This window comes from Sorghum bicolor, chromosome 2 (genome assembly GCF_000003195.3).
Source record: "Sorghum bicolor cultivar BTx623 chromosome 2, Sorghum_bicolor_NCBIv3, whole genome shotgun sequence".
NCBI classification, from domain to species: domain Eukaryota; kingdom Viridiplantae; phylum Streptophyta; class Magnoliopsida; order Poales; family Poaceae; genus Sorghum; species Sorghum bicolor.
The window spans coordinates 37,288,181-37,305,671 of NC_012871.2; the positions used below are offsets into that span (position 1 = coordinate 37,288,181).

At 49.8% G+C, this 17,491-nt stretch overlaps 1 protein-coding gene across 1 annotated transcript; it reads right to left on the bottom strand.

Annotated features, from left to right (window-relative positions):
- LOC110432678 lies at positions 15,620–16,810 on the bottom strand. Its single transcript, XM_021453458.1, has 2 exons — positions 16,261–16,810; positions 15,620–16,173 (listed from the first exon to the last, which is right to left on the bottom strand). The coding sequence occupies exons 1-2, from the start codon at positions 16,808–16,810 to the stop codon at positions 15,620–15,622; spliced, it is 1,104 nt and encodes a 367-aa protein (XP_021309133.1).

Genomic DNA, 17,491 nt, shown 5'->3' on the forward strand with positions numbered 1-17,491 from the left:
GATCGAGCGTGCCAACACCAGATTGGTTAGCGAGAACACGGCTCTAGAGGAGAGCATCAAAGGTATGTTCCCTTTGTCGAATTTCCTTTTCGAGGTGTGCTTGAGTTTTTCCTAAACCTTCTCTGTATTGGCGTTTATAGGGCTCAAGGACGAACTCCTGGCCGCCCAAGCCGAGGCTCGCAACGCCAAGGCTCAGCTCGAGGCTGAGGTTGCTCTGAACCGTCGAGTGCGGACGGCAATAAGCGATCTCTCGACCTCTTGGGAGGTCGAGCCTATGGATGAGTCGAGGGAGGACACTCGAGGCGACGCCCTGATCGACCAGTTGTGCTACATAGGCGCAACGCTGCGAGATAGGGTGCGGGATGCTCTCCACATCGGGGTGAAGCGGGCGATGGCGGTTGTCTGCTCGGGCTTCTCCTACGACATGGAGGTGGTATCCCATGGCTTCGTCACCGACATCTCCAAGACCGACGCGGAGAACGAGGAGAGGCTCCATGCCTTGATCGACGACGCGGAGGCCCCTAGGGAAAGGTTGGCCAAGCTCTTCGAGCCTGAGGTGCTTCCTCCTGAGACTGGCTCGGGCGGAGGTGAGGGTGGCGAGGATCGTACCATGGACTGAGGCCTGCGAGCCTGCTCGGGGTGCCTGGGGCCCCTTGTATAAGACTTTGTTAATCCTGTTTTTAAGCGATACAGTATTTTTGTGGTTGTTAAATGTTTGTTTATCTTTCCACTCGAGGTTCTTTTATTTCTTTTCGCGCCTACACATGTGTTCCTTGTTCGATTTTTCGTAAAAGACAGCTTCGATCGCTTCGAGGGTGAGGGAGTGAGTAGAGTTTCCATAGCCCGGGGGCGTAGGTGTTCTCAGGCTCGCTATCCTTCGGTCCTCGAGGGGCTCGAGGCGCCTCGACTACTCGATCGTTCAAGGTTTACTAAGTAGGAAAGAGAGAAACTTTTTGGCTTTTTCGACGCTTGGGGAGGGGTCGTCCCTCTGGTAGCCCCCGAGGGGGTGCGGACTATGATGGGTCATGGTCGGCATCCCCTTTTGACGTCGAGACTATAACTCGTAACTATTTTTGGTACAGAAAGAAGCCGCTCGAGGGAAAGACTTTATTTATTCATGCGTTCATTTACAAAGTCTTCGTACAAAAAGCAGGACCGTAAATCTAGGACTTCTAGGGGTAGAATCGACGTAGCTGTTCGATGTTCCATGTGTTGGTGAAGACTGCCCCCTTTTCGTCCGCCAATTTGTACGTTCCTGGCTTAAGGACCTTGGCCACCACATACGGGCCTTCCCAAGGTGGGGTTAGCTTGTGGCGTCCTTGGTTGCTTTGCCGGCGTCGTAGGACAAGGTCGCCTACGTTGAGGTCCCTTTTGCGCACGTGCTTGTCGTGGTAGCGTCGAAGTCTCTGCTGATATCTAGCAGAGTTGAGGAGGGCCATGTCTCGAGCCTCCTCGAGTTGGTCGACCGCGTTTTCTTGAGCTTCTTTGTTCGATTGCTCGTTGTAAGCCTTGAGTCGAGGTGATCCATACTCGAGGTCTGTGGGGAGGATAGCCTCAGAGCCGTAGACCATGAAGAACGGGGTGTATTTGGTGGCCCTGCTTGGCGTTGTCCTTAGGCTCCATAGGACCGAGGAAAGCTCCTCGACCCATCTCTTGCCGAATTTCTTCAATCGATTGTAGATCCTTGGCTTGAGTCCTTGCAAAATCATGCCGTTGGCACGCTCGACCTGGCCGTTAGTTCGAGGGTGGGCTACTGCGGACCAGTTCACACGGATGTGATGCTGATCGCAGAAATCCAGGAACTTCCTGCCAGTGAACTGGGTGCCGTTGTCGGTGATGATGATATTGGGGATCCCAAACCGATGGATGATGTCGGAGAAGAAAAGGACGGCCTGCTCGGAGCGGATGTTGGTGATGGGTCGAGCCTCGATCCATTTGGAGAACTTGTCGATAGCCACCAGCAAATGGGTGTACCCTCCTTTCGCCTTTTGTAGAGGTCCTACTAAATCGAGCCCCCACACCGCAAACGGCCAGGTGATGGGGATCATCTGAAGAGCGTGGGCGGGCAGGTGCGTCTGTTTGGCGTAGAATTGGCATCCATGACACGAGCGTACGAGCTCGATGGCATCCGCCACGGCCGTTGGCCAGTAAAAGCCTTGCCGAAAAGCGTTTCCTACAAGGGTCCACGGGGCGGCGTGGTGGCCACAAGCCCCCGAGTGTAGGTCGTCGAGGAGTTTTCGGCCTTCCTCTACGGTGACGCAACGTTGTAAGACCCCCGTCGGGCTCCGTCGATATAGCTCGTTGTCTTCGCCATAGATCACATATGATTTGGCCCGTCGAGCGATACGACGAGCTTCTGTCCTGTCTTCTGGCAACTCACCGCGGATAAGGCAATCGAGGAATGGTGTGCGCCAGTCGAATGGTCTAACCGGTCGTCGTTCTATTTCCATCACCTCTTCCTCCATCAAGAGCACATCGACAGCATTGGTTGGTTGGGCGATGGTGGTGTCGACGCCAGCCCCCGTGCCTAGGTCGACGGATGGCTCGTGAAGATCCTTTGAGAATGCATCAGGCGGCACTGTGCCTCTGGTAGATGCAATCTTGGCGAGTTCGTCGGCTGCCTCGTTGTAGCGTCGAGCGACATGGACAAGCTCGAGGCCGTGGAATTTGTCTTCGAGTCGACGCACCTCCTTGCAATATGCTTCCATTTTTGGGTCATGGCAACTCGAGGTTTTCATTACCTGGTCGATGACGAGTTGGGAGTCGCCTCGGACGTCGAGGCGTCGGACTCCTAACTCGATAGCGATCTTGAGACCGTTGACGAGGGCCTCATATTCTGCGACATTGTTAGATGCGGCGAAATGAATCCTGATTATGTACCTCATGTGGACGCCCAAGGGTGAGATGAATAGTAGGCCGGCCCCGGCCCCAGTTTTCATGAGTGACCCGTCGAAATACATTGTCCACAGCTCCGCCTGGACCTGAGTTGGGGGAAGCTGGGAGTCCGTCCATTCCGCGACGAAGTCTACCAGGGCTTGCGATTTGATGGCCTTTCGAGGCGCGTAAGTGAGAGTCTCGCTCATAAGCTCGATCGACCACTTAGCTATTCTTCCCGTGGCCTCCTTGCTCTGGATTATCTCGCCCAAGGGGAAAGAAGAGACCACCGTGATAGGATGACCAAGGAAGTAATGTTGCAGTTTGCGGCGGGCAAGGATTACGGCGTAGATCAGCTTCTGGATTTGGGGGTAACGCGCCTTGGTCTCCGAGAGCACCTCGCTGACGAAATAGACTGGCCTTTGGACCGGCAGCGCGTGACCCTCCTCTTGTCTTTCGACCACCACCGCCGCGCTGACGACCTGGGTCGTCGACGCGACGTAGAGGAGTAGCGGCTCCGCAGGTTGAGGTGGAACCAGGACTGGTGCCGAGGTCAGCGTCTTTTTCAGTTTTTCGAGTGCTTCCTCGGCCTCGGGGGTCCAAGAAAAGCGCTCGAGCTTCTTTAGGAGTCGATATAACGGTAATGCCTTTTCTCCTAGCCTCGAGATGAAACGGCTCAGTGCCGCCAGGCACCCCGTGACTTTCTGTACACCCTTGACGTCTCGGATCGGCCCCATTCTCGTGATGGCCGAGACTTTCTCGGGATTGGCCTCGATGCCGCGTTGCGAAACGATATAACCTAGGAGCATGCCTCGAGGTACACCGAAGACGCACTTCTCGGGATTGAGCTTGATCTGGCTGACACGTAGACAGCTAAAGGCGATCTCGAGGTCCTGGATCAGGTCTCCTCGTCGCTTTGACTTGACGACAATGTCGTCGACGTAGGCTTCGACCGTCGACCCTATGTGTTTGCCGAAAACGTGGAGCATGCAACGTTGATACGTGGCTCCGGCGTTTCGAAGCCCGAATGGCATGGTCACGTAGCAATACATCCCAAAAGGCGTGATGAAAGAGGTCGCGAGCTGGTCGGACTCCTTCATTTTTATTTGGTGGTAACCAGAATAAGCATCAAGGAAAGAAAGGGTTTCACATCCCGCGGTAGAATCGACAATCTGATCAATGCGTGGCAATGGAAAGGGAACTTTCGGACATGCTTTATTCAAACTAGTATAATCGACACACATCCTCGTTTTCCCATTCTTTTTCTTAACTAATATAGGGTTCGCTAACCAGTCAGGATGATGAACCTCCTTGATGAATCCGGCCGTCAAAAGCTTGTGGACTTCCTCGCCAATGATCTTGCGCTTTTCCTCGTCGAATCGGCGCAACCGCTGCTTCACTGGCTTGGAACCGGCTTGAATCTCCAAGGAGTGCTCGGCGACCTCCCTCGGTATGCCCGGCATATCCGAGGGACTCCATGCAAACATGTCAGCATTTGCACGGAGAAAGTCGACGAGCACGGCTTCCTATTTGGGGTCGAGGTCGGCGCTGATTGTCAGCACCTTGCCGTCGGAGTTGTTGGGGTCGAGCGGGATCTTCTTAGTTCCTTCCGCCGCCTCGAAGCTGCCCGCATGACGTTTAGGCTCTGGAGCCTCAGCGGCCATGGCTTCGAGCTTTGCAACGAGCTCGGTGGAGCTCTCGACCGCCTCCCCGTACTCGACGCACTCGACGTCGCACTCGTACGCGTGCTCGAAGGAGGAACTGACGGTGATGACGCCTTTGGGACCAGGCATCTTCAGCTTCAGGTATGTGTAGTTGGGTATAGCCATGAACTTGGCGTAGCCCGGGCGCCCGATGATGGCGTGGTACGTGCCTCGGAACCCAACCACCTCAAAGGTGAGGGTCTCCTTCCTGAAGTTGGCCGCCGTGCCGAAGCAGACCGGTAGGTCGATTCGACCTACTGGCAGTGCCTTTTTCCCTGGTACGACGCCATGGAAACCGCCGGCGCTTGGCTGGAGGCGTCCTCTATCGATGCCGAGGAGATCGAGGGTCTCGAGGTAGATGATGTTGAGGCTGCTGCCACCATCCATCAGTACTTTCGAGAGTCGGGTGTTGATGATGATGGGGTCGACGACGAGCGGGTAGACGCCTGGGGCGACTACCTTGTCAGGGTGATCTTCTCGGTCGAAGGTGATGGGAGTGCTTGACCAGCTAAGATACTGGGGCACCGCCATTCTCGCTGCAAAGACTTCGCGACGCTCCCTTTTGCGCTGCCTCGTGGTCAACTGAGTCGAAGGCCCGCCATAGATCATGTAGCAGTCGTGGACGGCGGGGAAGCTGTCGTCATCTTTGTTATCCTCCTTGCCGCCAGCCTTCTCCTTCTTGGAGTCCTCGCGCGAATCTTTTTTGAACCCCTGACCGTCGAAATGCTTTCTCAGCATACGACAGTCCTTGAGTTTGTGGTTAGCGCCTCCCTTATGGTAAGGGCACGGCTCCTCCAACATCTTGTCGAAGATGCCTCCCTCCGGAGGGCCTCGCGGCTTCTTTCGATCCATCGTGGCGACGAGGTCGTCACCCGAATCTCCCTGGTGGAACTGCCGCACTTTCTGCTTCTTTTTATTTTTCTTGAGGCCTCGACTGGAAGTCCCATCTTCATCGACGGGCTGCTTGCCTTTTCTTCCTTCTGAGCTGAAGAAGGCGCCGACTGCCTCCTCCCCTGCCGCGTAATTAGCTACTACGTCCATCAGCTCGTCGACGGTCTGAGGTCGATTGCGGCCTAATTCCCGCACCAAGTCTCGACTGGTGGTGCCCGAGACAAACGCCAAGATGACGTCGTGGTCGGGGATGTGTGGCAACTCAGTGCGCTGCTTCGAGAAGCGTCGAGCGTACTCCCGAAGAGTCTCTCCTGACTTCTGCTTGCATTTGCTGAGGTCCCACGAGTTCCCTGGCCGTATATAGGTCCCTTTGAAATTACCCTCGAAGACTCTGACCAGGTCAACCCAGTTGTGAATCTGATTGGCTGGGAGTTCCTCGAGCCATCGACGGGCGGTGTCGGAGAGGAAAAGGGGTAGCTGTCTGATGATGGCTCGATCATCCCCCCGAGCGCCACCTAGCTGACAAGCCAACCTGAAATCGGCCAGCCATAGCTCTGGCTTGGTTTCTCCATTGTACTTCGCGATGCTGGTTGGGGGTCGGAATGGACTAGGCAGGGGCGTGCTGCGAATCGACCTGCTGAACACCCGCGGGCCCGGTGGCTCGGGGGCCACCTGGTCCTCGTCGTTGTCGTACCTCCCACCGCGATGCGCGCTATAACCACGTTCTTCCGCGTCTCCGTGCCGGCGGCGCCTATTTTCTTTGACGTCGTGTCGCGCGTCGTGTCGACGTTGATTGTCGGCAGGGAGGATGAGAGCGGTCTTTCTACCTCGAGGGAGAGGTTGTTGCTGGACAGACACCTCCTCTTCGATTAGAGGCTGTTCGTCGCGCTTCTCTGTGGCAGCCCCTCGTCGTCGAGATGCCGAACTCTCGGCTTGTTGAACTGCTGCCACCTGGAGCAATGTCTGAACTTCATCCCGAATTCGTCGGGCCTGGGAATTTGATGGTTCTGGCATGTTACGTAGCAGCATCGTCGCTGCCACTACATTCTGGCCTGCTCGAGGGAAACGGCTGACAGGTTGCTCTGCCTCTGTGTCACCGACGATCTGTCGATGCACCTCTCGAGCGCGTCTGCGGACACTTCCGCCCGGCGGGTAGGGCAGGTCTTGTTCGAGGATTTGCTCGAGTAGGACGAGGCGCTCGCGATCTTCGTCGAGCTTCATCTTGAGCTCCCGCAGCTGCGCGAGCTGCGCAGTTCTATCTTCCTGAGGAAGAGGGTCGAGCCGTCCGTCGTTCCCAGGCGTCCTGGGGTCTTCTTGCGCCGCGGGGGCTCGACCACCCGCAGCAGCATCCCGTGTCTCGTCGGTGGTTTCTGCCGCCCCGTCGAGGTGATAGCATTCCCTTGTAGGGTCATAGCTGTCTGTCTCGGAGTCGGAGTCCGGTTCGGCAGCGTGGAAACACCCACGTCCTTCCTCCAGCCATCGTTGCCCGAGGGAGGTGATCGAGTATCGTCCGGGGCCTAGACGGCGGAGGCCTCGTACTCGGGAAAGGTCCGACAGTTCGGACGTCGGCCGCCGCGCTTCAGAGCTACGCGGGATGACCATTGGTCTTTCCACGTATGTCTGAGCGTTTGGGCATATCGTCTTGGCGAGCGACGCCGCGGCGTTGTCCAACCCGAACGGCAGTGCCGCCCTTGGGGAGAACAACCCGTGTGGAAGTAGCCTAGCTGCGGTGGGGGAGGGCGCGCGAGACGCGTCTCCCCCCGTCGTCGCGTGGTGCTGAGTCGTCGTGCTTGTTTCTCGGTCACACGGTGTCGCTGCCTTGTGGCCCACATCCTGCCTTGCGCGAGTTGTTGGTCGCGCTGAAGCAGAGGGGCCGCGGTGGTGCTGCCCGCGCCTCTTCTTAGGCGGGGAGGCGTGGTGGTGAGGGCGTCTTGGAGCCTTCAACCGTGCTGGCGTAACGCGGACTCCTCCTGGTCCTTTGACTGAGAGCAAGATCATGTCGTAGCCGGAGCCCGTAGACATGAACTCGAGACTCCCAAACCAAATCACCGTGGAGCGCGGAAGCGGCGAGGCAGGAGTAGTCATCCGGAAAGTGGTGGGAAATCGGTGAAAAAACACGCAGGACCCCTACCTGGCGCGCCAACTGTCGGTGTTTTTCCCCCGGGGGGTCACACCAACGAGTACATTTGTATGCGTGCTCCCCTTTCCGGATGGTGATGCAAGAAGACACTGAGATTTATCCTGGTTCGGGCAAGAGAAGGCCCTACGTCCAGCGGGGGGAGAGAGTTTGTATTATCTTGCACCTAAGTGCTTGTACAGGGGCGAATACAAGCGTGGCATGAAGTGTGTAGCTCTACTACGTATGTGTGTGTGTTCTTGTGTTGTGATGTCCCGCCCTTCTATTCCTGAGTCTCTCCTTTTATAGTTCCAAGGAGAGACACAGGGTACATGCGTAGATGTTAGAGTAGGGATCGATAGCCGCATGGAGCGCTGACCTACTCGAGGCTTCCGTACGGCATGGCCTCGAGCCGTCCCATCTTGATAGCCTGGTGATGATTACGCGTGCTCCTGTGTTCTGCCCTGCCAGCCGCCTCGTGCTGGTTCTGAGGTCGCATGCTTGTACGGTATGGTGGCGGATCCGGCGGGGTAGCTGTGGTGTAGTCAGTCGACGCCCAACTTGTCCCTAGGAAGGGACCCTGTTCGGTCGAGGGTCGGACGCCGTGTAATATGTTGGTATCTGGAGCGCTGACCTTGGGTGTCTCGAGGGGGTCCCGATTAGACGTTCCATCCTTGTTTCCTGCGTCCTGACACGCCCTGGGTCGTTCGGTGGGAAGGCTGCAAAAAGAACGATGGGACAGAAGCTTGCTCCCTATCACGCCTTCCGTGACCTGTGTGTTAGGTGGGGAAGCGTCAGGTGCATTTAATGCTCCGGCTCGCGTGCGCGCGTCGGGCGGCGGACAGTGTCCTCGCGCCCGACACCTCTTGGTTCGCTCGAGCCCGCTTCCGTCATCGACGGGAGTCGTCGCTCGAGTCCTGAACCGATTCGCTCGACGCTATTTCTGTCTTCGAGGCTGCGATCGTCGATGGCGGCGCATACGTAAGATTAGAGCGTCGAATTAAGGCTCTCGACCTTCGTACGGGCAATCTCATAATGCGCATCGCTGAGGGTACCCCTTGCCGATACCCTCGACACAGATCAATCCATTTGCTACCCTGAGGGAGTACTAGAAGAAGTTGTCATTAGAGTGGGGCAATCATATGTCCTAGTTGACTCTATGGTCATGGAGACAGGAGTAGATGAGAAGGCACCCATTATTTTGGGCAGACCATTCTTGTGCACAACAAAAGCCATCATCTATGTGGAGTACACCAAGATTGTCCTATCCATCCAGGACAAGAAGGAGAGATTCACATTCAAGAACCGCATCCTGAAAGCTCCTGTAGCCCCAAAGCAATCCTACCAACAAGAAGAGCAAGAACAGCAACCAATGCCAAAGAAGAAGAACCATAGACACAACAGAAGATGGAGGTGGACCAAGCATGCACATGCAGAGACAACTCAATTGATCACTGCTCTCAACATGGAGAATGACCATATGCTACCCAAGCCATTTTCAATCAAGAGAGGTGACCTAGGAGTTCCAATCATTGAATGCACAATCAAAAACACCACCTTCCCACACACCATCTATGACACTGGATTAGGCTGCAACGTAATGTCAAAATAGGTATATGATAAGTTATTTGATTTACCTTTATACCCAACATGTATTCAGTTGCAGATGGCGGATCAATCATTAAGGTTCCCTGAAGGAGTAGTCAAGGATGTCATGGTAAGAATTCAAGGACAATATATACCTATAGATTTTCTAGTTCTTGACATGCAGGGAGACGATGATTCCCTTATCCTCGTGGGAAGACCGTTCCTTTATACAGCCAAAGCCAACATCTACATCAGATCAGGGCATATCCACTTCAACCTACCTACTGGAAAGGTACACTGTCAGTTTAAAACATAAGTTAACCACAAGTAGATCAGGAAGAAACACAACAGGAGAAGACGCCAAGCCCACAGTCAGGCTGGTCAGCCTCACTATGGATGGGAAGACTTTCCTGGCAAGATTGTGAAATATGAAGATCGCTTCATAGAGCAAGAAGAGAACACACGAGTGTTGGCAAATCTTAATGCACACCAGCTAGAGTAAGATGTGACAAGTATCTAGAAATGATGGTGCCTAACCAGTAGTGCTTAAATGCAAGCCTAGGATGTTACTAGGATAGGGTGTCAGGCTACCCTGAGCAACGGCTCCAGAAATGCTAAGCAACGCTAAACTCTAGCGGTGACGCAAGACGTACCAAGGGTAACTCTGCAAGCGCACAAGTACCACTGTAGCACTTCAACCATGGTGAGTATCCGTGGTGTCGTAATTTATAGTTCGCTCACAGGAAGTGGACTAAGACTCTCTTAATAAAAATATGGATGGATATCCGTGGTTTGTGTCTACTGAATCTAAGCTCACTAGTGCTAATAGGGGGGTAAGACTAGCAAGATAGAATAATAGATAAGTCAGATAAAGGTAACTAAAGATAACTGGTAGTGAGCTAGCTAGGTGGGAGGACAACGAGTGAGTAAGGACTCCTATGTATCTAACTCTAGTTCTGTGTTCTAATCCTTATCAATGTAAATGACTCAACTAGACTAGTATCCAAACAGTCTTATGTGGTGGGAAGTCGACTGCAATAGGAGGACAAAACTCCTATCCAAGCGGACCTTTATCTTATGGGCGCCTACAGACCATACCCGACATGAATAGAACCTACTAGGTGTTGGCATTTCTTAGCGTCACTACTAAAGATAGACTATAAATCCATCATTAGCAATGGCACTAGAAATGTTAGGTGTTGGTATACCATAACTATCATTACGTCCGAGAGATTACCCAAGGCCTCTAATGGCATTAGCCTTAGCAGTGCAGTCTGGTAACAATAATTAGGAATGTCAGATTGTCCATCCTAACCATCCTTACTTATGATATGCAAAGCTGTAGCACGGTGCCAGATAAATGCATAGAGTTTACAATCTTAAGTAACGGTACTTAGGTACGCCAATCAATAGTTCATGAATATAAAGAATAAAACTGCAAGCGAACAGAAGTATCATTGTAGCATTTCAACCCATGAGTATTCAAGGGTTATCGTATTTAATCCGTAGGAGGGCGTAACAAATGCATCTAGCTTGGTTTGTAGCATAATCACTTATTGAGATGCATAGGTAGACATAGTCTAATCAGGGGTCATGGCAGGCTCTTAAAATATGGATAGTGGACACACTCAACGGGGCAACCTCAAGGAATAAAGAGAAAATAGGGAAATAAAAGAAATAAAGAACAATTACTTGAGCCGACATTGATCTTATATAACTATGCAAAGAATTGTTAGTAGAACATCTAATCAATATAACTAGAGTTAGAACTAAGTCCGAGGTTCTGGGGAGATCTCCGCAGCTGGACATCCAGCCGATAGGGACATTACAGAACTCATACCGAAATACCTAATCATGGGGGAATACTAGGGATGATAGGGCTGTCACTACCCTGCCACCTACCCCTCTACCCGAAAGATACCCGTGCATCCGCAGATCTCCGCATACCCGAGCACCTCGCCCGTGTAATTGGAAACGCCTCCTAGCCTCCCGGGACCCCAACCCTTTAGGTTGATACGCTCGGCTAAGAGTGGCCATCACAGCCCAATGAACCGTTACCCCAATCTTAATCATTTGTCTATTCATACTATTCGATGAACGATGAAGAAAAATGATGAACACATCAAGAACATAGCACAAGAACTAAGAACTAGTTCATATACTATGAACAAGATATGAACACAACTATACTCTAATTCAATTGCATAATCATATAAGTAAGATAAGAACTTGCTCATGGAGGAGGACTAAATTGTATTCATGCCAAGAAACTCTAAGATCCTCCAAGGAGACAAGCTCTCCTTGCTAGCTTTGCCTTGCTCTACTACTGAATCTAAACTAAAGAACAAGTGTAGAGATGTGAGGTGTATTGCTCCAAATGATGGTGTGTGTGTGTGTTGAATGGTGTGGAGCCATCTATTTATAGCCCAACAAGGATGGTTCATGGCGATCTAAATTTGGTAGGAGGTGAAACTGTCCTATGCATGCCGCCATGCAACCGCCTCAAAAAGGTGGGACCGAGAGTTGCCGCCATAGGGGGTGCGGCCGCACCACTGGTGGGCCCCCCTGGCAACCGCCTTTGCGTGGTCGGTTCGTCTCTGGGCCCTGATCCTTCCCATGGTTACAGATGGATCTAGTTTGGTGTTTTGGTGGGCTTTTCCATTTATCTTTGATTTGCGCCTTTTCTGAATACACTTTCTTGAAGTGCGCTTTCACGTGTCTTTTGCGCCTTTCCACGTGTCATACCTGAAATTGATATTTGCAACAAAACTTGTGGAAAGGTTAGTTCAAAGCCCTACCATCTATTTATTTTATTTATTAAAATGATGTTTACAATTATAAGATAAGGGGTACCAACAACTCCCCCACACTTGGTCTTTGCTCGTCCTCGAGTGAAGGCACTAAAGACCAAATGGGTTCATCTTCCTTGTCAAAATAATCTGCATAGAGGTTATTCCTAGCTTCACCTGGATTTATGAACTTCAAAGTGTCTACCAAGCTATCTTGGGTAATTCAAAACATGGAATTCAAATCCTCTTACATAGTCCCTGCGTAGAAACTTGGGGTTTTGCAAGATTTTGAAAAATGAAGATAGCATATGTTTCTTGAATGATGCTCTCAAGTCCCTCCTAATATGTGAGTGGTTCCTTACCAAGGCATAAAGAGTTGATGCCTTCTTTTTGATCATCCTACTTCTAAAAGGCTTATCTGGAGTTTTGGGTAGGTATGATGGTGGAACTTACTTACCCTGCATATGTTGTCGAGTCAAACCGAGGACCATACCGGAGGGAGTGAGCCATACCCTTAGATCATAATGTGTAAGTGTGTGGAATTTTTGGTGGAATCCTATCACTACTTTTATTGCAACATTCCTTGCATCAAGACTCTCTTTTGAAATGAGATGAAAAACTTGATAGGATATGGGCTATAACACAAATTTTATTTTTATTTTTGTATTTATTTATTTTTGGACGGGTATGAATCTTTCCCTGTTTTGCCCCTTTGGCTTTTTCTCATAATAATTTTTTTATATATATATAGCTCATCCCTATGATTTTGATGAAAACAAAAGACAACTTTATGATACATATGCAAGGAATGTATATGAATGCACAATTCTCAGGGTGAGATATTGGCATTTTTATTTGGTGGATATATGTGCGCAACCCTCAGTGTAAGAGTTGGCAAAATTTTGGGTGGATGGAGAAACCATGTTGTGCGCGACTTCTTAGTGTGAGAGTCGGCTTTTATATGGTGGGTGCAAGTGAATTCTGACCTTAGAGGCATGAAACATCTCTCGACAGCGGTCCAAAAATTTGATCAAACTCAACACAGAGCAAGCAGCATATGTAGAAGGTTTAATCATGAACAAATATTTGGCCATGGTAGGAATAAAGCTTGATCATTAAAGAAACTTGCTATTGAATTTTGCTTTTTATAAAGGAAAACCCAAGTACTTTGCAAGAACCAGCAAGCATCATGTCATCCTACTATATCACATACGTCAATTACTTAGATAAAATGGGGTCCCTATAACAAGTGTTCATAAATCTCTAGGGATATTAGCTAAGAATAAAAGGTATTGAAAAACGTTTTTGAACATATGAGACATGTTTGATGGAGTACGAAGGTAACATCATTTTAAACATTTCATTTGAAAATCTTTTTGGGGGAAGAGGGTTTGCACAAACCGAGATTTTTGATTGAATAGTCCTTCCCCCACACTTGTTTTCTTTCCTATCTTGGTTAGTCACAATATATATAGAAAACAAGTGCACAAGATAAACAAACTTTTTTTATCAATAACTTTGAATAGGCACATTACATTGGAAGGGAAAAAATATTTGAAACATAAATATTGTGAAAAGGAAAAATGTGCCTAAACAAAGACTCGTGCAGGAGGTGGGGTCTAAAGATCTTCAACAAGGCGACCAGCACCTACGGCTTCAGCGACCTTTCTAAGTTTAGTATTAAATTTGAAGCAAAACCTATTAACATCATCACTGAGGTTCCTAATATCAGTGTTCTTTTCCTCTAGGTCGTCTTCTAAAACCCGTAACTCAGCACGTAGGCTAGCCTGCTTAGCTAAAAGCTCGGCTATGATATTGGGATCATCTTCTTCATCGCTGCTCTCGTACTGTCCTGGACGAAGCTTGATTGACGGCTATGGCAAGTGCCTCCTGATCCTAGGGAGAGTACTGGACGATTCCGTCTTCTTGGCCTTGCCACCCATCTTGCTATCAGCATGATTGCCTTGCCTATCACCACTAGGGGCTTTTCTCTTAAGTCCTATGTTGCTAGTGGACGAACGGGCAGTAGCGGGTATGTTGGCGGCGATATTGGTGGGCACTTTATGGTTTGCTGGTAACAACGCTAACGGCTTTCTCTTCACAACATGGACCTCCTTGCTAGAACTCTCTTGGTAAGGTGCTATGTCTAGATTGGCTATGGTTTTGGGAGCACTGATCAGCGAGAGGGCATAGCTAGACATGGTCACTACTGAAGAATGGGAGAGCTTAGCAATCTTCACGAGAGTGATATGAGAAATGGTTGGTGTGAGAAGAGAAGAGGGGTCATGGAGGATTTTATAGGTGCTAACGTAGTCTCTGATCTGGAAACAACTTGATCGTAACAATGGACACGATGCTATTCAGTGCAGAAGAGGAAGGGAAAAAGATTGGGGCCGATTGGCGGACCTAGGGGTGCGCCCACACCACTGGGTCCACCAGTCGGCCTTAGTCTTTCGGGTATTTCTTTCCCTATCTGAGTATTTTGCGATCCTGGTTACGATCAATTGTGATGCACAGTGGAATCATAGTGATAGTGTGTGGGATCGAGTTTTGAATTTTTAAAACTTTCTAAAAGCTATCACACTATCATGCATTTATGAGTGATTGATACCCATGATCACAAAGATTCAAAAATGAAGAAAAGATCATAGGGGCAATATGGACTACTCATAAATACAACAAATACACCATTTATTCAAAACATAAATAGAAGGAATTTATTCAAAATAAATAAATAAGTAAAAAGAAAATATATATTTTTATCTTTTTATAAGTAAAAACTTACCTAGGGATAACTTACCGATTTACCTTCGGCAAGGGCTATCTTTGTAGTCCGTTGAGCGGGACTCTTCTCCCATTACTTCTTGCTTGATGATGGCACATCCGTCTTAGGAGGAGTAGACGGTTGCACCTGCTTGGGCCTCCACTTTAGCAGTATCACCTTTGGAGGTGTGGAAGTTTGTTCAACCTTCTGCTTTGGTTTCCACACCTGCTTCAGTTGTGAAGGCTTGGGACTTCGTCCCTCTTTTCCTTCTTTTTAGGAGCTATTTTCTTTTTTTGCTCCTTATTATTTTTCTTAGGAGCCGCCTTTTCTTTTAGCTCCGGTTTTTTCTTAGATATTTTTGTATTTTTAATAAGTTGAGGCTAGATCTCAACCTGCCTGATGCCTTGGGGGTTTGGCCCATAGAGGATGCATATCATGTTGCACTCTTGTTGACGACGTGGCCTGAACTCAAACTTCTCTTCTTGGCCATTAATGTTGAAGCGGATTTCTCCAGCCCCAACATCAATCTGTGCTCCAGCCGTACTCAAGAATGGTCTTCCCAGGATTAGTGGTGTTTCTTTAGTGAGCTCCATGTTGAGCACCACAAAATCCACTAGAACATAGTATCCTCTTATCTTGATAGGGATGTCTTGAGCAATACCTGCCGGGTACCAGACTGACGAGTCTGCTAACTGGAGTGTCATGGTGGTTGGCTCCAAGTTGGTGAAGTTCAGCCTGTCAAAGACTGATTTCGGCATGACGCTCACACTCGCCCCCAAATCACATAGGGTGTGGTCGAATTGCTGGGCCCCAATTAAGCAAGAGATTGTGGGGCACCTAGGATCCTACTTCTTCTCAGGCAGCTCATTGAGTATAGCTGCGCTACATTCTTCTGTTAGCTTGGTAATGGTCGCTTCTTGTTGATGATGTCCTTGATGAACTTGGAGTAGGACGGAATATGCAAGACATCCATCAACGGTACATTGACGTGCATCTTTTTGACCATTTCCACAAAGCGGAGGAACTGTTCATCTCCGTTCTTTTTCTTCCTCCTTTCTCTTGTGGGAAAGGGTAGCATCGTGGTGTCCCCATAGTTGTTTGGGGTCGGCTTGTCTTCCATGGATTCTTCTGTTGGTTGAGCCGGCCCTTCTGCCTGTGTTTCCTCCTGTTGCCGTGGCGCCCTTCCTGTCTTATGGTTAGGATAAGGGGGATCATGAGTGGTCTTACCCCCTCTCGTGGTCACCGCATTTATATTTTCCACAGAATCAGGAGAAACCACAGCTTTAGTGGCAGAAGCAAGCTGAGCTACTTTTAACTCGATCTTCTTATTAAAAGCTAGCTGATCTCTAACAGATAGGGTCAGGCCATCGAGTTTTGTATTTATGTTGACAAACATTTGATCGTTTTCAGAAAGCTTTTTAACAAGATTTTCAATGATTTTGGCCTGACCTAGCACAAGATCTTTTAGCGAAGGCTGGGAGGAATTAAAACTGGAGTAATAACCTTAGGGGCGGTTCTGGTTGTTCCACCCATTACCTTGCTGTTGTTGGGAGAACCCGTTGTTGATGAACGATGCGTCCTCCTGGGTTCTAGGGCAATTGATCCCCATGTGGCCAACATTCCCACATTCCTCACATGTCATGCATGAGTGGATGGCTTGGACAGTGCTGGTGGTAGGATCCGTGGCCTGTCCGTCCAATCTCTTCATTAGTAGGTCTATTTTTGCGGCAAGCAGATCCATCTCCTTCACGATATGCATGCCTTTTTGTGTTTTGCGTTCCTCTTCCCAACTCTGGTTGGCTACCATCTTCTCAATTAATGTCGTAGCATTCTCGATGGTCAGGGAGAGGAACGCGCCTCCAACAGTGGCATCGACATGCCCCTTAGACATGGGCGTGAGCCCCTCGCAGAAATTCTGAAGCACGAGCCAATCTTCCATCCCGTGGTGGGGGCAGGCCCGGATGTACTCCTGGAGCCTTTCCCATGCCTTAGGAATGCATTCGAGTGAAGTCTGCTGGAAGTTTGATATCTTTCCCCTCAAAGCATTTGTTTTGCTTATGGGGAAAAATTTCACGAGGAACGCCATGGGACATTTGTCCCACATGTTGACAGCTTCCTTGCTCTGGTAGAACCATTGCTTCGCGTTCCCCGAGAGGGAGAAGGAAAACAAGCGGAGCTAGATGCTTTTAGGTGTGACATCCTTGATGATGATGGTTTCGCACAGCTCAAGGAAGTTCTGTAGATGCGCATTTGCATCCTCACTTGGCAAACCACATAACTGGTTTGCCTGCACCATCGTGAGTAGGCTAGTGCGAAGCTCGAAGTTTCCATTCCCAGTGTTGACTGCGGGCCCAACGAGCATGTTGGCAATAGCGGGGGTGGAATAGTCGCGGACTGACGTGGCCATGGTGGTTGAAACGGATGGTGCGGGGGTGATTGGTTCGACTGTCGGTGGCGTGGTAGAGGAAGAAACAACATGAGTCCTTTTCTTCCTTAGGAGTGCCTCCGGATTGTTGTTGAAGTTTGCCGGCAAGTTGAAACCGCTGATACACTATCCTATTTTCATTCCAATAAAAAGAAGAAGAAAACAGCAAAGATTGGCATGCTTAAACTATGGCTACCAATGCTTATTTTGTAATCAATGCTAAATGCCAAAGCTAGATGTTTGCATTGTTCTTTGCCCTCCCTGGCAACAGTGCCAGAAATGCTTGTTGGCATTTCTTAGCATCACTACTAAAGATGGACTATAAATCCATCATTAGCAATG

Coding starts and splice junctions, on each gene's coding strand:
- LOC110432678 (XM_021453458.1), bottom strand. CDS start 16,810: ATGGCGTTCCTCGTGAAATTTTTCCCCATAAGCAAAACAAATGCTTTG. Junction 16,174..16,260: donor GTTCTCCCAACAACAGCAAG/GTAATGGGTGGA, acceptor ATCTTGTGCTAG/GTCAGGCCAAAATCATTGAA.